We start from the raw sequence: 20,471 nt of genomic DNA, 5'->3' as shown, positions 1-20,471 counted from the left end.
CTATGTTCCTTACAATTGCAGGAAGATTAGCAATGACAAAATAAAAAGAAAACCAAATATTTTTGTTAATAAGAAAGACAACTAGGAAAACACAGTGCTGAGAGACATCTTGTTTTCTAGAAAGGTCAGCAAGACTAAATATATTTGTCCAATGACTTTTCTACCTTTTTGAAGTTGAAAGATTGACCACTTGGAATTGAAGACCTGAGAAATGAGTGCATGCTTATATAAATAACTAGCTGGATACCCGTGCTTCGTGATGAAGCTATGTGATCAGGTTATACAGGAGGAATTTGATTCACAATCTGTTGTCTCAATGGTGGCCAGTGATTGAAACACATAAGGAAATATCACTTCCAACACCTTGAGTCTGGAAGCAGTTTCATAGATGGAAGGCATAGACATGTTGGTGAGGTACCGATGTTTAGTACTGTAAGGAGCCAAAGACTGTTCCGGAGTGAAGGAGTGGAACGTCTGCCAGTTTGAACTGATGTAAAGGAATGTGAGACTTATTTTCAGGTGGGGAGGGGGAGTAGAATGTCTAACTCCTTAGCATCAGAGTGTGTTAATATAAGGCAAGTGGCAGTTGGAACAGAGTTCTTTCAGGTGGGGAGAAGGAGTAGAACTCCTTAGCATCAGAGCGTGTTAATTACTGTATAAAAATACTAACGATCTGATGGTCATTTTGAAAAATCCTTTCTTAGTGAGCACCTAGAAGCCAAGAGGAATGTGCGTGCCAAATTTCAAGTTTGTAGGCTTTACGGTTCTGGAGATTTCATGATGAGTGAGTGGTATTTACCTTTTATATATATAAAATAGAAGATTGGTCTGCTACAATTGATACTAGTTTTCTAAGAAAGTACTTGTTTTCAAGGCCTTGGGTGAAAATCTTCTTTGGGCCTCTTATTATTTTACTGAAGATGCTGAATCCTGTGAGTTCTTGGACAAGGTGGACGAATAATTAGTGGTAAAGCAGCTGTTTTGCATGTAGGAGGTCTCAGATTCAGTACTTGATATCTCCAGGTAAAAATGGGGAGAAGCCATATGAAATACAATACAATACAATACAATACAATACAATACAATACAATACAATACAATACAATACAATACAATACAATACAATAGTAGAGTTGGAAGGGACCTTGGAGGTCTTCTAGTCCAACCCACTGCCTAGGCAGGAAACCCTATACCATTTCAGACAGATGGCTATCCAACATCTTCTTAAAGACTTCCAGTGTTGGGGCATTCACAACTTCTGGAGGCAAGCTGTTCCGCTGATTAATTGTTCTAACTGTCAGGAAATTTCTCCTGTTCTAAGTTGCTTCTCTCCTTGATTAGTTCCCCCCCCCCTTTGCTTCTTGTTCTACCCTCAGGTGCCTTGGAGAATAGTTTTGACACCCTCTTCTTTGTGGCAACCCGTGAGATATTGGAACAATGCTATCATGTCTCCCCTAGTCCTTCTTTCTCTTAAGCTAAACATACCCAGTTCCTGCAACTGTTCTTCATATGTTTTAGTCTCCGGTCCCCTAATCATCTTTGTATTGGCTGTGTTAGACCAGATATTCTCTAAACATCTCCAAAGCAAGAAGTAACAGGTGGAAGATTATCAAAGAGAAATCCAACTAAGGAGAAATTTCCTGACCGTGAGAACAATTGATCAGTGGAATGGCTTTCCTCCAAAAGTTGTGGGTGCTCCATCATTGGAGGTTTTTAAAGAAGAGATTGGACAGCCCTTTGTCCAGAATGTAATAGAGTTTCCTGTTCGAACAGTGAGTTGGACTAAAAGATACTCTATAACAGTGGTTCTCAACCTTCCCAATGCCGCATCCCTTTAATAGTTCCTCATATTGTGATGAACCCCCCCCCCAACCATAAAATTGGTGTCTTTGTTCCTAAGACCATCGAAAATATGTGTTTTCTATTATCTTAGGCGACCCCTGTGAAAGGGTCATTCGACCCCCATAGGGGTCCCGACCCACAGGTTGAGAACCACTGCTCTAAAATCTCTTCCTACTTTGTGATTGTGTATTCTAAATCCTGGACCACAAAAATATGCCTGCCCTGCTCTACTAAGGAAAAATGCTGCATTCATTTAAAGTTTGTCCAACTACTGTATTTCTCCAGGATTTGAAGGTTTGAATCTTTTTTGTCAGTCAACAGTGCTCACCTGCGCCTCCTTTTAATCTGAAATTCTCCATTAAGTATTAATTTCATTTAGTGTCACAGCATTATAATAAATTAAACAGAAACTGTGAGAGTGATGGATTTTCCCCCTATGCCAATTACCAGCTGGTAAGCAATTTAGGAAATACGCAGAATTGTTAGACTAAAGCAACATCAGAACGTTATTAAATTATATCCCTGTATTATTCAAGTAATTTGATTGTTATTCAGATTAGTGGAAATAGCTTGATTTGTAGATGAAAGTAAACACACAGAACAACAAAGCATGTCCTTCACCCTCCCTGTCCAAAATCTAATGTTCCTATACATTTTAAAAATCTAATTTAAAAAAACAGAATTAAGAAGATGTCTGAAATAAAATGCATTATACATCTGCCTTTTCAGTGCAAGTCTTTTTAGTCCACGTGTCCATCTATCAAATGCCACAGAAGCACAGCGCATATGGGAATTTCAAAATAAACCTTTAGCGTCACCAGTGGGAAAAAGTGAGTATCACACTAGACAACTACAGTAAACAGGAAATTTTCTGCCTGGAGGTTGAGAATGTCAGCTTCAGCATTTTGCTTGCTATTGAAATAAATTTAGTTTCCAAAGTACATGCTGTGTGACAGGAATTAAAAATATACCTTAGTTGAAAGACTACATGGAGGAAAGAATTGAGAGGATGGCAGAGATAGTGGAAATGGCTCTATTGATTTGTCTGATTAAGGGAGAGAGCAGTAAATATTTTTATAGAAGACAGGAGACCATGTTTGAATTTTTGCTGAAAATAGATTAAGCTGAATTGGGAATTTTGGGGATCTATTGGTTAAAAAGAATAGATTATTGAAAGAAGGGAACATATGTCGTTTGTGAAGCTGGAGATGGCAATTATTTGTTTGAAAGATTGGAAGTCACTCTTCAGATATTTTTTTTTCCTTTTTTATCTTTTTCTTTTATATTTTGTCTTTTTTCACTTCCCCTTTTGTGTTCCTGTAGTTTTTATAATCTTGTGTAAAATTCCCTTTTAATTAAATAAAAAAAAATTTAAGCAATTGAAAGCATACTTTAGAAAGTTAAACTGGGTTTTTTATTTGTGGATGGGAAGAAGGGGGAAAGGCTTTTACTCCATGAAAAAGTGCACACACAATTCACTTGAGAGGGGAAGTTATCAAGAAGGGGGAGAGGGAGGGAGGGAACATTGAACATCCCTCCTACTAAGGAGCTACCTCCAGAGATGCTGAGATTGCTTTATATGAATTACACAGGAGTTGCACAGGTCAAGAACTGGCATCTCCTGATCAATCTATGGCAAAATTGTTGTTTTTTATTATTTATTAACCCTTTATTATATGGGTTGTTTAATGATTGTGCTGTTCTGTGATACCCAAAAACATAATTTGATTCACATTGTAGTAAGTTTTTTGCCTGATCACTTGTGTTTACAGGCAATCCCTGGGTTACCAGCATTCCTTTAGCAAACCTTCAAAGTTACACGTTAAGTGCCCCCTAGTGTTTACAAACAAGTCTTGAAACTACGAAACTTGCATCACCATGAGAGTTTTTGCCCTTACGAACATCAACAGAGGCTCTGCAACATTCGCCCTGCATTTTGCTGGCCAAAATGGAGCTTCAGAAGCACCCCCGCCTCTCCCATCCAACACTCCGTTTAAGCCAGTAAAATGCTGGGCGAGGCCTGTGCAGGCCTAAACGGAGCTACAGAGGGGCACACACGGCTGAGAGGCTGGAGAGGAGACAACTTGCTAGACTTTCATGTGGTAAGTGACATGCCACAACAGGTTGGTGGGGAAGCAATTGTGGGGAACATGAGGTATTTAAGTGAATCGAGGAGGCCTGGGATGATCTTAAGCAGGTGGCATGTTCCATCACTATCCCCTCATGGCCTTTCCCACCCTGAAATACCTCATGTGCACCTAACGAACTGTGCATTCGATTAGCAAATGTGTGGGCAAAAGGAGGGAGTGATCATGTTCAAGGTACAAGATTCACTTCCACGAATCCTCAGGTTACAAATGGAATGGGCTGGCTCCCATTTCATTCCATAGTAACTTCCTATATTTACTAAATGGTCCACATCTTACAAATTGTGCAAGTGTTGCATAAACTGAGGGGCACAACTGTACACACCTGGGCTCAGGAAGTGTTTTTAATGCCAAAAGCCTTATTTTCTCCTCCCAGTTCCAACTGGTGGAAGAGTAGTAAAAATGAATGGGTACAGTTGCATATGAAACTATAATGCAACAGCTCCATCTGTCAGTATCAATAACTCAGGAAAGGCACTGGAGGCTTTTAATAATCATGAGCAATAAAGAGATTTTTTTTTAATCAAAATGTTTCTGTGAAGATTTTGTAATTTATGCAGATTACAGAGTTGCATTTTGTAAACCTAAGTCACCATGTAGGAGAAATCAAACATGCTATGTCTTATGGTGGGAGTCTCTAAGCTTTTAAACAGTGTTGCAAGTAAGGTAAACAAAAGGATTGCCACAGGAACATAGCCAATCATTTGTGGGAATTTTTTTCAAATAGTTACCTATAGATGTCTAGTGTAAAGATGACCAATCGATGGAGATTAGTAAATATACATGATTTTTTAAAGTGCTAAAATCATTACTGGAATATCTCTAAAATGTCTCATGTATGCATTTCTGACATCAAAAATCACCAGTGGCTGGAATTTTACAATGCAGACCCCTGAAACCAATGCAGTCTTTAGGGGATTTTTGAGGGTGTGATTTCATGTAAAAAAAAAATCACAAAATCAAGGTATACATATACCAAAATAATCAGTTTTTATTCTAAGTCAGTTAATCCATGATCTAACCATTCAAAATCCATAGATGGACAACTGTTCTATTAGAGTCTGTGCATGTGAATTCTCCAGAACTTGTCAATAGGTAAATACTACAGTACAGAACCAATAAATTGGTTGGTTGGTTGGTTGGTTGGTTGGACGGATGGATTCCAATCCAGCATTGCAGTTATCGCAGCCATAAAGTCTGCTGACAGGCTGGTTTTAATTTTCAAGCCTTATGGCTGGGCTAAATTTTGAATCTTCATAAACCAAATGCATTAGTCAACCAAATGCATGTAGATAACAGATAATACCTTGTTTCAGAGACCCAAAAACTAGTGATATGATTCAATTTTTTTTTACTACCGGTTGTGGGGGCATGGCAGGGAAAGGATACTGCAAAATCCCCATTCCAGGGGAAGGATACTTCAAAATCTCCACCCCACCCCACTCCACTCTAGGGGAAGGATACTGCAAAAGCCCCATTCCCTCCCCACTCCTGGGGGAAGGATACTGCAAAATCTCCATTCCTACCCCACCCCACTAACCTGCTTTCCAGCTCCGTTCTCCTGTGTAGGGCAACAAAAGAAGACCCAGCCAAACATCTGGGACTCAGGAAGCAGTGAATAGATCAGGGGGTGCGGCCAGCCAAAGGTAGTATTTGTCAGTTCTCAGAACTACTCAAAATTTCCACAACTGGTTCTCTAGAAACTGTCAGAACTGGCTAAATACCACCTCTCCATAGAGATCACTGAGACATAAATCTGCTATCTGCCATGGCATGGATTCACAGGCTGCTAGCCTAGCAGGCAGCTTTTTCATTGTGATTGATTGATTGATCATGTCACATCAAGTCAGCGTCAACTCTTGGCAATTACATGACAATCTATTCCTAAACTGGTCTTTCAGGTCTTCCATTAGGGCATGTTCATTGTCCTGGATTCCAAAGTTGTTTGCAAACACAGAGAGAGATTCATCTGTTACTTTCACACCCTTGAAAAATAGAGATCAGACAACTTTTTTTTTTTTGCTTTTATTACAAGCATATAATATTAATTGGCAGAACACTGAATACAAGCTTCACTATCATAAAAATCAAAACAAGCAATAATTCCCAGAAAGGCTTATTCAGACAAAAACTAGCCACCAATAGTACAAAAGTTACACAGCAACACAAAGCATAAAAAAATGTAAACGTCCAATTGAAACCAAGCCAAAACTATGATTTTTTTTTCTCCCCAATACGGCAAGAATTTTCAGTCACTTTATGATGCCACATAGTAAGGATAAAGGATTAGATGGTTGCACTGGCTTATTGTCCTATAACCCTAAATTGCCTGGTTGCTATACTGATCGCATTTTTTTTTTTAAAAAGGGTATTTTTTTTTTGAAGGACCCTGTTATACAATGGGTATGCACAGCACATCTAGTTGACTCCTCATGCAAGAACATCTGTCCGATCACACAATGCATAGGGGACAGGGTGACTTACCAACATTTTTCTTTAATTGAATGTTTATGGACCTACGTCCGATTTTAGACCCCCTGCCCTTGGCAAAAGCTATTCATTCAGCAACAGATCTAGATATGGGTTTCCAGATATCTACTGCAGTGCAGTATGTTGAGTGTGTGTTTTGTAATAAACAGATGGTGGGCAGGCAAGAAAGAAAGAAGGAAAGTACATGATGCTTCCTTTACCGCTTTTCCTTGTTAAACTCCCTTGTACTCTTCAGCCATGGATAAAAATGTCTGTTTGCTGGGTTGCAGGACAAGTGGTGGATAGGGAAAACTGTTAAGCGCACACACTTCTCTACTCCTCCACTGTACATCACCCTCTTGACATTTTTAGGGTTAGCTATCTTAGTTCTTGAAGGGTTACAAAGGAATTCTTGGAGCAAGAAGTATGTGACATAAGTTCCACTTAAAAAGGAAAGCGTGCTTCCAAGCCAAGAGTACATCTCTGAAGAAAAATGCTGTGTTTTCTGTGCACATTTTGACTACAAGGTGAAGATATCCACTTGCAATTTTGACATGCAATGGTCTGCCTGTGTGCCTTGTCATTTTGTATTTTAAATCCCAAAGCACACACACAAATATATGCTAAGTTAAGATATCACATGAAGTGTTTAACACCAGAGCAATTACCTGAGGAAATACAGAAAGAGGATTTTTTCTGTAAAATACAGTTTGGTCTGCAGTAAATGCATTTCTTATGTACTGATTTAAAATATAAAGTTATCAAAGAGTCATAGTGTAGATGTACAAACTGGTTGGCTTTCTCCTATTGCATTTGCAGCTCAGTTTCAAATAATTGCAAATAGGTTAACATTAACTTAATGTTAATAAGTCTGCCATCCACTGGAAAAGAAGACAGTAAATTTCCCAAGGATTAATTAAGTCGTTATGAAAACAACAGGAGCCAGATAAACTTTCCAAAAGCTCAAATCCAATTGAAGAAAAAAAAATAGCACCATCATAGTTTGTAATCTGATATTTAAAATTATTGTATTACTCCCAGAACATAAGAGATTGTGTCTAGAGCATTGCACAACCGCAAAGAAATAAATATTTCCAAGTTCTATGGTATCATATTGAGAAATACCAGACATACCAATGGCACACAAGAAACATTTCTGATAGGCTGCAAGTTTCACATTGAAGAGGTCTTGCCAGATCGCTGTTAAAATATTGCCGACACAGGTAGTTCTTGCACACAGAAACAGTTCCCCATTTATCACTCTCTTAAGAATCCCAAGAAAAGGGAGAAGGAAGGAGATCCCATTTGAATGTAAACTTAAAACTACCTACATAATCTTTCTCCAAACTGCAGTTAGTCAATGCTACATTTACCATTTAAAAAGTATGCCTAACAGAAGCATGTTTCCAACCTATTGCACAAAAAGCATAAAGTAATGCTCTCTTTGTCCATACAAAAACATACCATTTATTTTTTTTAAAAAAATAATAAGAATAAATGGGGCCAAAGTAAAATTACACTAAATGTGGCAACTAAGGGGTAGCCAATCGCTGCTCTATGTTTGTTTGCTGCTTAATGACGTCTCATTAAACTTACCCAGGGTTTAGGTTGCAAAGTTCTTCTCTGAGCTTTCCTCCCCACTAAGTGATGGGGAAGAAGTACAAAATGTAAAGATATCCATGCTGTTTACATCAGACCTTACAACAGATGGAAAACAGGCAGACAGGTGCCATTTTTGGTAAGAGACCCTCATTTAGTGCAAAATCTAATTTGGCCCCCTCACAAAAGGAAGGAAGAAGCTTGTAAAAAACATCTCACAATTTCATTTTATATGCCCATAAATAAAGCTGGACCATCGAAACCAAAAAAAAAAAAAAAAGTAAAAATAATAATTAAAAAAAAATACTTAGATGGTAAAAAGTAAGAAAGAAAGCTTAAAATAGAATAAATAATTTTATAAAGTTAACTTTTCAACCCCCCCCCCATCTTATTTAAAATTCAATATTATATATTCTGATTTCTCTATCTTAAAAAGAAAATTATACCAAGCGAGACCATCAGCCTGCCTCGACCTGTCTTTTTGTTGCTAAAGATAATGCAACAAGACCATTTGACTGCTTTCGTTTACCAGTGGTAAGCAGTTAATTAAAACAAAGAACAGAAATTACTTCACAGTTAATCATGTATCACTTAATCAATCTAGACAAATTTAATGTGGCCGGAGCAACTCCAAGCCACATTTACTAGAAGTGAAGACCTAAAGCCAGAAAAATCAACAGAATGTTTCCCCACCCAAATCATTGTGCAACCTGCCCCTTAAAAGCTTCACAGAAGAGAGACAGCTGATATAACAATAATCTGTTCTACTGGTATTAACCATCGTTTTTCTGATAAAACAAGACAGGCCTTTGAAACAAATAATCCCCAAAGGATGCCGTTTCCATAGGAGAAGAAATATTCTGAGAAACTGTTTAGAAGGAAAACAAAAATTCTTTTTTTAAAAAAGTATTTTCTGCCACTATCATTTGTGGATAGGCTGTTAGAAAATAATCATCTATGAGTGATAAAACCAGCTTGGGTGTCAACAGCTGGCTTTTGTTTCATGCACCTGATTACATAGTGTAGTAATATAGCACCGTATCAAATTCAAGTGATTCAAAAACTTGCTAGAAACATAGCAGTGCGGGTTCTGTAAACGGCTGCAGTCCAAGAGAGTTACGGGGTTACAGTTTGCACCTTAATACTATTTAATCCCTCTGTTTAAATTATGCAATGCGTGTGCGGGTGGTGTGTGTGTGTGTGTGTGTGGTATTCTTCATTTTAAGATGGCATTGGTGGAACAATTCAGCTGTGTATCTGTTCTGAGGTAGAGTTAATAGTTGCACAAGGTCATTATACCCTCTAAAGGTTTAACACACACTTCTCCCCAACCTGGTTGTTCTCGAAATAAATGTGTTGAAATAAAACTCTCATCAAGCCCACTGGTCATGTCTAGAGAGCAAAAGTTTGGGAAAGCCTGAATCAAATGGGTATTCAACAGGCTGGCTAAAATTAAGGCTCACTAAGCACTCTTAGCCAGGATGTTTTCAGATAGCACCTGGTCACCTATAAAAGAAGAAGATGGGGAATTTTAAAGGCTGCCTTATTTAGGGCAGCCTGGCACATTTTCCCACAGCAAGCCCCCCTCCCAATTTCAATAAAGGTGTCTTCTTCCGTTCCCTAACCATTTTATTTATATCTCAGCTGATATTTTTCCAGAATAATGGCGAGCAATCATCTATCATTAGTAAGCACTTACTTATTATTACAAATTTAATATAGTTAAGAACTATTACCTTTTTAAGCGCACTTACTAGTAGAAAATCTCCTGCAACACACCCCAATTTAAATGAGTGCAAATGTTACAAGGGGTACCAGTGCACTCATGTTCATCTCGTATGGAGTGGAAAATTGCTTTTAAGGTGTGTGATGTACGGTACTTTTATACATTTTTTTCAACTCTAGCTCATTGCAACAAGACATGCGCAGAATGCTCTCTACCAAAAGGTTGCCCAGTGTTGTTGTTTTTTCCATTTGTCCTCCATTCCCACTTCCACTGCTCATGTGCAAGCCGGCTCTTGTAGCTTTCTCCACCTCCTCCCGTTTCTTCTTTGTTCCTTTCTTTTGATTTCCATCTAATTTATTATTATGAAATTAGAGAAGGAAAACAACTCGGGAGAGATGGGCTCCTAACATACCTAACATGTGCTGCCGACAGGAGAAGCTACTTGGTATTTTACAAAAAAAAAGTGACCCTTTTAACTTGAGCGTATATATAGGAAATAATCGGCATTATGAAAGGAATGTGTTTTGTCTCCTAACAGAAATTATAAGTGGTTTCCATGGTGTGAGAACAATTCATTCCAGAAAATGAGATCTAATAGCTTAATTGAATATATGTTACCTGATGCATTACCGATGTCTAAAAAAATCACTGAGCAGTATGAAAAGAGCCCTTCCTTGCCTCACATTTGCATTTTGTTTCCTGCCCCATCCTTGTACTTATTCAGGTTTGTCCACTCACCTACACCCGTCATGTATCTTTTTTTTATACTTTGCTGAGGCTTGCTCCCTATAGGAAAAATTCCCTGTGAATCACACTTGCAGAGCAAGGATATTCAGAAGAACAAGAAACAAACTTTTAACAAATTGCTACCAGTCCTGAATAATTCACCATCCAAACATAAACCTCCAAACGGAAGTGACTTCCATAAAGGATGGAGAAACTCAAGTTTTGTCTTCCTAGTGATCTCTCTCTCAAACTCAAGCCAAGATAACCCATCCTCATTGGGCTATCCTCTGCTTCTGCCTAAGGACCTGTTCAATCAGCAGCGGGATTATAAGCAATAGAGCTAGTAAGACAGAGTAAAGGCAAACTTCTGCATCACAGAGAAAAATCTAGAGAAATTAAAAAAATATATCGTCTCAGTAATCCTTCTCAGCAACTTCTTCCCTGTTCTGGTCATATCCCATCCAAACTGGTGTCCCAATGGAGGAAAGGCAGACTTGTGTTCATGCAAAGAATATTTGTGCCTCTGCATATATGTATGTGCATGTGGGAGAGAGAGAGAGAGAGAGAGACATAAAACATGCCTATATACATGCAACAGGAGTATGCGCATGCATTCTTGAACACACTGGAGTATTTAAAATCAATGGCGTGGTTCTCCCAGATGAAAGTGTCTTACATATCCCGTCCAGATGAAGAACAACATATATTTCGTATGGTCCATATTTGCGGTACCACCACTGAATGCAACCTTTTTAAAAAAAACAAAAAATAACCCAACCTTAAAGATATTAAAGGGAAAGCAACATTGCCCTTCACACACTGTTCCCACCTCTACTTAAAGAGAAAGTGCACTTACATAGTCTAGAGGGAGAAATCAATCCCTTGGGGGCTGGATTTAAAAATAAATAGATTTATAGGTTAAGGCCCAAAAGTACCATAGTGCCAACTAAATCCGAACACATAAAGATAGTTCAAGTAGAGAATCAGGCAAAATTAGTCTTCTTATAGAAGCTAGAACCCAGCAGGAAGGTCAGTGAACTCATGCTTGTCATAGAATGAATGCTCCAGCATTAGTATTGTGTGTTGTTCAAGAGAACAATACTGGAGTTCAAGTAGTTAAGGCTGCTAAAGGCTTATTTCATTTTCACAACAGGAAATCCCCTTGTTTCTGCCCCAGCTATGTAAGTCACACATATTACAGAAAAAGGATGTTCCCCCCCCCCTTAATGCTCAACATTTTGTGTAATCTGAGAAAACTGAAATAAAATGGAAATCACTCATTCCAATACCTTCCTCAAATGAATCAGCAGAGGAACAAAGGAGCAGAATCCAGAACTGTATCATGATGTCGTCACTGCCAACCATTACATTATTAAATACTATGAAGGGCTTACTGATCAACAAGATGCCCGTGAGGTTTAAGAGACAGAACACTTGGCGAGAGAAGGAAGGAAGGAAGGAAGGAAGGAAGGAAGGAAGGAAGGAAGGAAGGAAGGAAGGAAGGAAGGAAGGAAGGAAGGAAGGAAGGAAGGAAGGAAGGAAGGAAGGGCTATGTTTAAGCTAAGTTGCAAAACAATCCAAGAGCTGCTTGGTGACAAGAAATTTTAAATTGCCTCCTTCCCTACATTTTCACCTATTTTGCATCTTTCAAGATGATGACCAAGAACTGAGCTACACAGAGGGAACTGTGAAGTGCTTTCAATGTCTGTAAACATCATGCTGGTAGTGTCCGTTCAAACTGCACTTTCCTTTTTTTTTTTTTTTTGTAGAAAATAGTATAAATATTTTTACTGTCCTGAACGTTGAGTTTAATGCATCGCTCAGAGAAATATTCAGAGTGGTGGGAAAGTACTACTGTTTTTCAGGAATGGATTTTGCTGGTCTATGTCACGAGTGAATTGAGTAATGATGCACTAAGAAGGTGCCTGATGATAGTCTCTGCAAAAAAACCGTCCACAAGGACAAAACAGTTCTTACAGCAAGTCCATTTTCGGTCTGTAATGTAGCAGTAGAGGTGCTTTCTGAAAAATAAACATAATTGCTTGAGGAACTCTCTGAGGCAGAACATTAATAAACAAACGAACATGTCTTTAAGCTTAATCTTTGTTTAGGATTCTGATTGCCCACCACTGATGGCCAGGAGACAGAGTAACCCTCAGGCTCAATACCTCAGCAGGTTCTGCAGGGCTACCCCTAAGTGGAGGGAAAATTTCAAGTCTGAAGACTTTGATACATTATCTCTATTTTTGCCCAAAACGAAGATGTCCCAAAGCCCCCCCACCTTTATTTTCCCACCCAAACTAAAACAAAACAGTAAGATAATTTTTGACCTGAGAACATGGAAAGATAAGGATCACAGGAATCAGGACGTCAGTTATATCTTTATGAATGATAAAGTAAAGGTTTAGAGTTTCAAAGGGAGAATATTAAAAGCATCAATTGATTACCAGTGTTGCATACCTTAAATCTCCATCTTGTGACAACTACAAATTTGAGAGTATGGTCCTTGCCCAGAATTTCTTCATTGCATAATATATCCAGCTGATAAAGGAACAAAAGATTTATATTTTTACTAAAGACATTGATTTACAGGATCCAAATAATGAGGCAATTAAGACAAGTTTTGTTTTGCTTTTTAATGGCATGAAATGGTATGATACTCCCAGCCAAATATTGCCTCCCAGAACTCTTCAGGTGTCTTGACACTTTTCCAATGCTGTAAAACTCAGCTAAGGTTTTAGTTCTAACCAACGAGCTGCAAGTTGAATAATATGCATATTCTATTATTTAATTTGCCTGGTGGGTGGGTGGGAGATAAAAAATTCAGCACTTACAGGAGATGCAGAGTTATTTCAGGGCATAAACTTCACTCTGCTGGATAACCATCTGCTCCATAATCTACAAAAGACCAGATATTCCGGCCTTACAGAAATTAACTAAATCCAGAGTGATAAAATTAATAAAGTGAACATGTGCAAATTCTAAGCATCGTCATCTTAAAAACCTGGAAATGAAGGCCTGAGAAAATGAATTCTATAAAATTGGTAGTTTAAAAAACGAGTCCCTGGATAGGATTCTATGTAGGATATGTGGAGGCTAACTTAATTAGCTGTCTAGGGAATGATTATTTCCAAATAGACAAGTTGCAAGCAATAGCAAACAGAAAATGGTAGAAATAAGTGTCCCTTTGGATGTGAAATTTCTTGCCTGCTTTTAATTTGAAAGCCAGTGTCTGATATTATGAAGATCAAAAACCTCACATAACTATTTCAGCTATAACCTATGTATGCCCTCAAAACAGAGCAGGTGTCCTACTTGACACATAAATGATTGTACATTTATTTTATCCTTCTGTTCCATCAGTTGCTGATACTAAATTTTACACTTAAAATTCTCACACTCCAAAAGTTCTTTTCACAATTTGCCAGATACCTTAAAAAAGTACATATTCCTAACAATTGGAACATTATTTTATTTCTCTCTGGATTCTTTTAAGCGACTTCATTCCCACCTCCAAAGAACTACCAAACCAGCCTTGAATCTCTCAGTGTCTTTTAAGTTCACAAAGTAAAAAAAAAAAAAAAAAGAACTGTATACCAGGTTGAATAGTCAGTTATTTTTTCTGAAATAAGCACTGCCCCTGAATCAGATCAATGGTCAATAAGAGAAGAACTTAGAGATTAAATTCTGGAAATCCTTTTGAACCCTTTTTACTGCTCATATGTTCCAAACTATTAAAGCAGTACTGCTTCCCTGTGTAATGAAACAATCCCAATTCCTCCTCCTATTTGTGAACATCCTCACCATACATTAAGTTATAAGAAATGGACTAAAGAAACCAAAGGCAACATTTCTAATGAACTGGAATTTTTCAAGACATGCAAGCATGAGTGTTTCTCAATTTTAATTCTAGAAGTTGAAGTCCACACATCTCAAAATCGGCAAGAAATACTGATACAGATCAAAATGAGCTTGCCCACTACAGTTAGGAAAAGAGGAAACTGAGATATACCTGTTCAATGGAAGCAAGCAGTAAGAGGAAACCTTTGATTTATCAACAGATCATACTAAACTGTGTATGTATGTGTATCTGTACGGGTGTGTGTGTGTATGTGTGTGTGTGTTCGTAGTCAAACCTACAATTCAAATGCAGGTTGAATTGTGCCATGAAATAGCAAAAACCTTTCTGCCTTTCATAAAATCCAAAATCATTATACTGAGGGCTATTTTCTTGGCTTCAAGTTAATTTTCCAAAGAAATAAAGAGTCTCTGCATGTTAATTAACAGATCTTCATTAACATGTATTAGAACATTTTGCTGCTTTCAAGACAGTGTTGACTGGCAATTGGCTGGACAGGTCCCTAGAGTTTTCTTGGCAAAGTTTGTCATTGCCTAGAAGAGAGCTGACGTCGCGATGGCACAACGTGCGATCTTGGTGCTCCGAGAAAATTTTATGTTTGTTTGTTCTTGTTCAAAAACAAATAAAAATTAAAAAAAAAAAAGACAGTGACTGGCAATTGGCTGGACAGGTCCCTAGAGTTTTCTTGGCAAAGTTTGTCATTGCCTTCTTCTTAGAGTTTGGAAAGAGTGATTGGGCCAAAATCACCCAACTGGCTTTGTGCCTAATGTTGGACTAGAAGTCCTGGCCTTCCAATTTCTACCCTGGTTCTTTAACCACCTCACCAAACTGGTGAGAAAAGAGCCTCCCCCGCCACCCCGGAGGCCCTCCGGAGGCTTCCCTGAAGCCTTCGGAATGCTTAAAATGACCCTCCGAGCAAACCGGAAATGACTTCCGGTTTGCTCGGAGGGTCGTTTTAAGCATTCCGAAGGCTTCAGGGACCGTCTGGACAGTCCCTGAATCCTTCAGAGGGCTCAAAACGACCCTCCGAGAAAACCGGAAGTCACTTCCAGTTTGCTCGGAGGGTTGTTTTGAGTGCTCCGAAGGCATCAGGGAAGCCTCCGGACCGTCCCTAAAGCCTTCGGAGCGCTCAAAATGACCCTCCGAGCAAACCGGAAGCCACTTCCGGTTTGCTCGGAGGGTCGTTTTGAGCGCTCCAAAGGTGTCAGGGAAGCCTCCGGATGGTTCCTGACACCTTCAGAGGGCCTCCGGGGGGACGGGGGGAGGCTCTTTTCACCCTCCCTAGGCTCCAATAAAGCCTCTGGAGCCTGAGGAGGGCGAAAAAATGGCTTTTAAAAATGGTAAACTCAGCTGGCCGGCACGCACATGCGTGCCGGCCAGCTGACAGGGCAGCGCCTCACGTGCCCTGACAAATGGCTCCGTGTGCCACCTGTGGCACGCGTGCCATAAGTTCACTATCACTGGAATATATAGGTTCGCCATCACCGGTCCCTATAAAGCCTCTGGAGCCTGGGAAGGGTGAAAAAAGCATGTAAAAATGGGGGGGGTTGTGCCTGTTGTACGCGCATGCGCACTGGGGGTCACGCATTGCATTATGGGTGAGGCACGCCCGCACATGACCCCCCTGCGCTCCCTCCACTTGTGGCACGCGAGCCAAAAAAGGTTCACCATCGCTGTCCTATTCAAAAGCCCTAGTATACTGCCAAGTAAGAATCAGTAAGTAAGAGTTTTCCTTAAAAGTAAGCCAATATATTTTATATGCTAATGAAAAATGAGTGAAACTCACTTTCCTTGCAATAAATATAGCAGATAACCTAGACAACTGGCTTTCAAGATATTATTTAAATAAATGCATGGTATTTTAGCAGACATTAGTCATAACAGATTATTCTTCAATTATTTGCACTGAAATTTTAAATCATCTCTTTCACAATCCATCCACAATACATATGTAATTTAAAATCCTAAAGTTTAAACTGGCATTTTTTTTTCCAAAGGAAATTATTGTGACCTTCAGAATTCATATAAACGGCTGAAGGCACCTGCTTGTTCTGCAGAAAGAGAGTACACTGTCAATTTTAAACTCATCTCCGCTAAAGGTCTCCCCATGAATTTTTCTCACCAGATATATTTACATTAATGCTTCAAGTGCAAACTAAGGAATACTTGGGAGCTTCAGAATCACATTTTAAAAGCTTAATATCTGTTCTTCATTTATTATACATTAGTTAAGTGACTGAAACAGCAATTCTATTTCAGAAAAAATCAACCATCTCTAAGGATTTAACATAAGTTTTTAAGAAAAAAAAAGTTACACGGTTATTTGGGAGGGGGAGTCAGCCACACTTTTTGTTTCTCTCTTTGTTTTTACTCTATCAGCACTGATTACCTCATTAAATGAAGAAAGATTAAGTTTTTTGGCAATGAACTTCTTTAGATGCAAGACTGTAGCTTGTGCTGAACAACGAATCCATTTTCTCTTCAATCCACGCAATTTGCTACTGTTGCATTCCAAGCAGATGCTTACCTTTAAGAAAAGAGCCAATACAGGTTACAATTTAAGTTCTCATTTCGTAGCAGCAGAAGCAGAGCATTCTAAACGGCCCGATGCCCACATTACGTAACAAGGAGAAACAACAAATCAGTGGTGGGTTTGCTTCAATTCAGAAGGGAGCCTATCTGGCAATCCTAGCTACAAAGAATGGCTTTCTATGGTGGCAAAGTCCTCCAACTGAAATCTGGAAGAGCTGAAGGACAAAAGGGGAAATAGTGCGCTAGAAAGGGGTGTTCTAATACGCCCTATTTCTGCTAACCTAGCAGTTCGAAAGCATGTAAAAATGCAAGTAGAAAAATAGGGACCATCATTGGTGGGAAGGTAATTGCGTTCCGTGTGTTTTTGGCGTTTAGTCATGCCGGCCACATGACCACGGAGGTCTTCGGGCTGCACTGGCTTTTCGGCTTTGAAATGGAGATGAGCACCGCCCCCTAGAGTCGGGAACGACTAGCACATATGTGCGAGGGGAACCTTTACCTTTCACCTTAACATGCTCTAAGGCATTTTCTCTATGACACTTGGGAGAAATGAGGGTCAATTGTCTATCAAACTGAATTAAATCATTTGTTTGCGGGGGGGGGGGGGGAAGATTCCTTTACTGTGAAGACAGTTTCTTACTGTGTGCAGTTGCTGGTTTAGGTTGTGCATACACCGTTTTACCAATCCCATGGACATTTGGATCTATGCTCATCTTAGAATCTCCAGGTTCCATAAACTTTTATTTTTTTGTACGTATGTGTACACACACACACAAACAAACAAAGCTTTACAGAACCTGGAGATTCTAGGATGGGCATAGATCCAAATATTCATGGGATTAATAAAATGGTGCATGCACAACTTTTACTAAACAATATATATGCACACTAAACAATATAAGTTCCTCTCTGCCTTTTCAACTAGAACACTGAAGGATAAGTCCCAGGTCTTCCAGTTATACCCAGATGTTAAGCAAAGGTAGTTTGTCACTTGACATTCTTCAGCTCAAAACAACGTAAATTATGCAGCAAGGAAAAATGTTGTGTGGAATGAATACAAGTAGTCCTCGGACCACAAGTGAGCCCAAAATTTCTGTTGCTAAGCAAAATAGTTAAGTGAATCACTGCGGTTGTGAAGTTAGTAACAGGGTTGTTAAGTAAATCTGGCTTCTCCATTGGCTTTGCCTGTCTGAAGGCCTCAAAAGATGATCACATGACCCAGGGATGCTGCAACCGTCATAAATATGAGCCAGTTGCCAAGCGTCTGAATTTTGATCACAGGACCATGGGGTTGCAAATGTGAAAAACGGTCCTAAGACACTTTTTTTCAATGCCATTTGAACTAAATGAACTGTTGCAATTCTAGGACTACCTGCAGCACTTTATTCATGCACAATGTTCTAGCCTTTCAGTGTTTAGATTTTTAGATCTAATGAAGTACTGTATTTTTCGGAGTATAAGATGCTCCGAAGTATAAGATGCACCTAGCTTTTGGGGAGGAAAACAAAGGAAAAATAACTGCCTCATAGCAATTTGCCTCCTTGCAACAAACAGCAAACAGTACAGACAATATACACTGTTTGTAGTGTTACATTTCAGACTATACTTGTACAGAAGCTGTTAAAATTGATGTGCTTTCTGTAAGTATAGTTATTCTCCGCTATTTAAAAGAAGATACAATAACATTGGGCCTCTTCAGATCAAGCATTTATTTTAAAAAGCTTCTTTATTTTGTTAAGCTGTCTAGAATAATAATAAAGCAGTCTTTAAAAAAATAAGTCTAATAATTTGAACATTCTATAGGCATTTATAGTTATTGACTTACCTCCTTGCAGCAAACAACCTGATTAGCACAAGAAAAAAAAATCTGCCTCTGGCTCCCAGCAATTTACCTCTTAGAGAAAACAGCAAGTTTCACTTTCAATTTCTCACGATCATCAGCTGTTTCAGGCTGCAATGATTGCTATAGCCTATTGTAGCCTCTGCAAGCCCCCTCCCCTTTGCTGCAAGGAGGTTAATTGCTAGGAGACAGAGGCCAAAGGGTTGGGGCCGGTGGGTGGGTAGGGCTACATTCAGTGTATAAGACACACCCAAATGTTCACTCTCGTTTGGGGGGGGGGAGGTTCATCTTATACTCTGAAAAATACGGTAGGTAATTTTTAGAACTACTGAAGTAGCTGGGAACAGCCATATAGGCTGGCTGACCGCCAAAGTCAACCTACCGCTCCAACCTATTGTAAATGAAAAACAAGTTCTTTTTCTTTCAAATAATTTTGAATAATTTGTAAGGAACAGATTGAGTGAGGAAATGAAAACAAAGTTAGTAGTGAAAAGGGAGATGGTCAACTATGAGAGGATGACTATTTTCAGTAATGTCTCCCCTCATTTATTTTTGCCCAGTAAAAATTCCAGAACTGGTGCAAGAGATTTCAGTCACGTTTGGGAAATCACAACCAGCCATTCTTAGGATTTTTTAAAAAATTATGATATCTAGGACATTCTTGCTTTCATTTGTGACAAGTTCAAACATTTCTTCTAAAAATGAACCTTCCTGGTTATTAATGGAAATTACTTTCTTGACAGGATCATTGTTATGTGGGAAGGTATTTTAAGAAAAAAATGTAAAGGAAAAAAAACACCCTATAACTTTAAACAGGTGTTTCTGTATTTGGGCAACTGCCAAAAGTTTGAACTTCAGCTCTTACAATTATCCAGACAACATATGGAGAATTCTGGGAGTCAACTCTACACATCTGGAAATTCCCTCACTGAGAAATGCTGTCTTAATTAAACCACCAAAAAGGAAAACAACTGCTAGTTCAAAGGTTATATTTCAACAATACCTGTTCATCACTTCTATGATAATCATTATCTTCTTCCTGTTTTTCTTCTGATGTTTCTTTGTTTGTGTTCTCATCTGCTTTAGTTTCCCCTTATGACAAAAGCATAGAGGAACTGTTATGAATGGGAAGACTCCAAAGATAGAAATATTTGCATGAAACAAAATGAAATCAAGATCAACAGCTTTTTTGGAATGAAGCCTGTTGGTCACACAGAAGTCAAATCTCTTCAAATCTCTGTAGTATACTCTGTAGTATATTTTGATAAGCTGTGCTGCAATAGCACTTAGCAAATTCTATCCTAAAATATATCTGCAACCAATTTTAGGACTGAGAAATTTACAGTCTATCTATTCAATTTATACAGTTGACTATCTCACATACATGACGTTGTGTAGCTCAACATTAAAACACAAAAAAATCAACACAATTGTTTTAAAGTCCAATCCTGTCACTCAACTGTAACCTAAGCAGCTCAACCAAGTCATAACGAAGTAAAAATAAAGGAGAATTCTACAGCCAGCAAGTCATCTTTACTATATATTAAAATACTGCTGCTACAGACAAATCACTACAAAATGACCACACCGTGATTTGAGACAAAGTGGCAATCTGGATTTATTTATTTATTTTTATATATTTATGAAATTTATTTGCCATCCATCTTGCATCCAACAAAACTGGGTGCTTTATCCTTGTAGAGCAGCGCAATCTTTTGCAGTGATGCTATG

The 20,471-nt window shown here is 38.7% G+C and overlaps 1 protein-coding gene across 5 annotated transcripts in view; it reads right to left on the bottom strand.

Annotated features, from left to right (window-relative positions):
- Positions 1-6,012: 6,012 nt before the first annotated feature.
- PCGF3 (polycomb group ring finger 3) overlaps positions 6,013-20,471 on the bottom strand; it is an 88,746-nt gene continuing 74,287 nt past the window's right edge. For all 5 annotated transcript variants that reach the window (XM_081943514.1, XM_081943512.1, XM_081943511.1 and 2 more), the window contains 4 exons: positions 19,744-19,832; positions 16,758-16,895; positions 12,970-13,050; positions 6,013-12,530 (listed from right to left, as the gene is read on the bottom strand). In XM_081943514.1, coding sequence (XP_081799640.1) covers positions 12,483-12,530; positions 12,970-13,050; positions 16,758-16,895; positions 19,744-19,832 — 356 coding nt within the window. In that variant the 3' untranslated portion in view covers positions 6,013-12,482. The remainder of the gene's footprint in view (positions 12,531-12,969; positions 13,051-16,757; positions 16,896-19,743; positions 19,833-20,471) is intronic.

This window comes from Natrix helvetica, assembly GCF_964273705.1.
Source record: "Natrix helvetica genome assembly, chromosome: 2".
In the NCBI taxonomy this organism is placed as follows: Eukaryota; Metazoa; Chordata; class Lepidosauria; order Squamata; family Natricidae; genus Natrix; species Natrix helvetica.
This window is presented reverse-complemented; position numbering and strand designations above follow the sequence as displayed.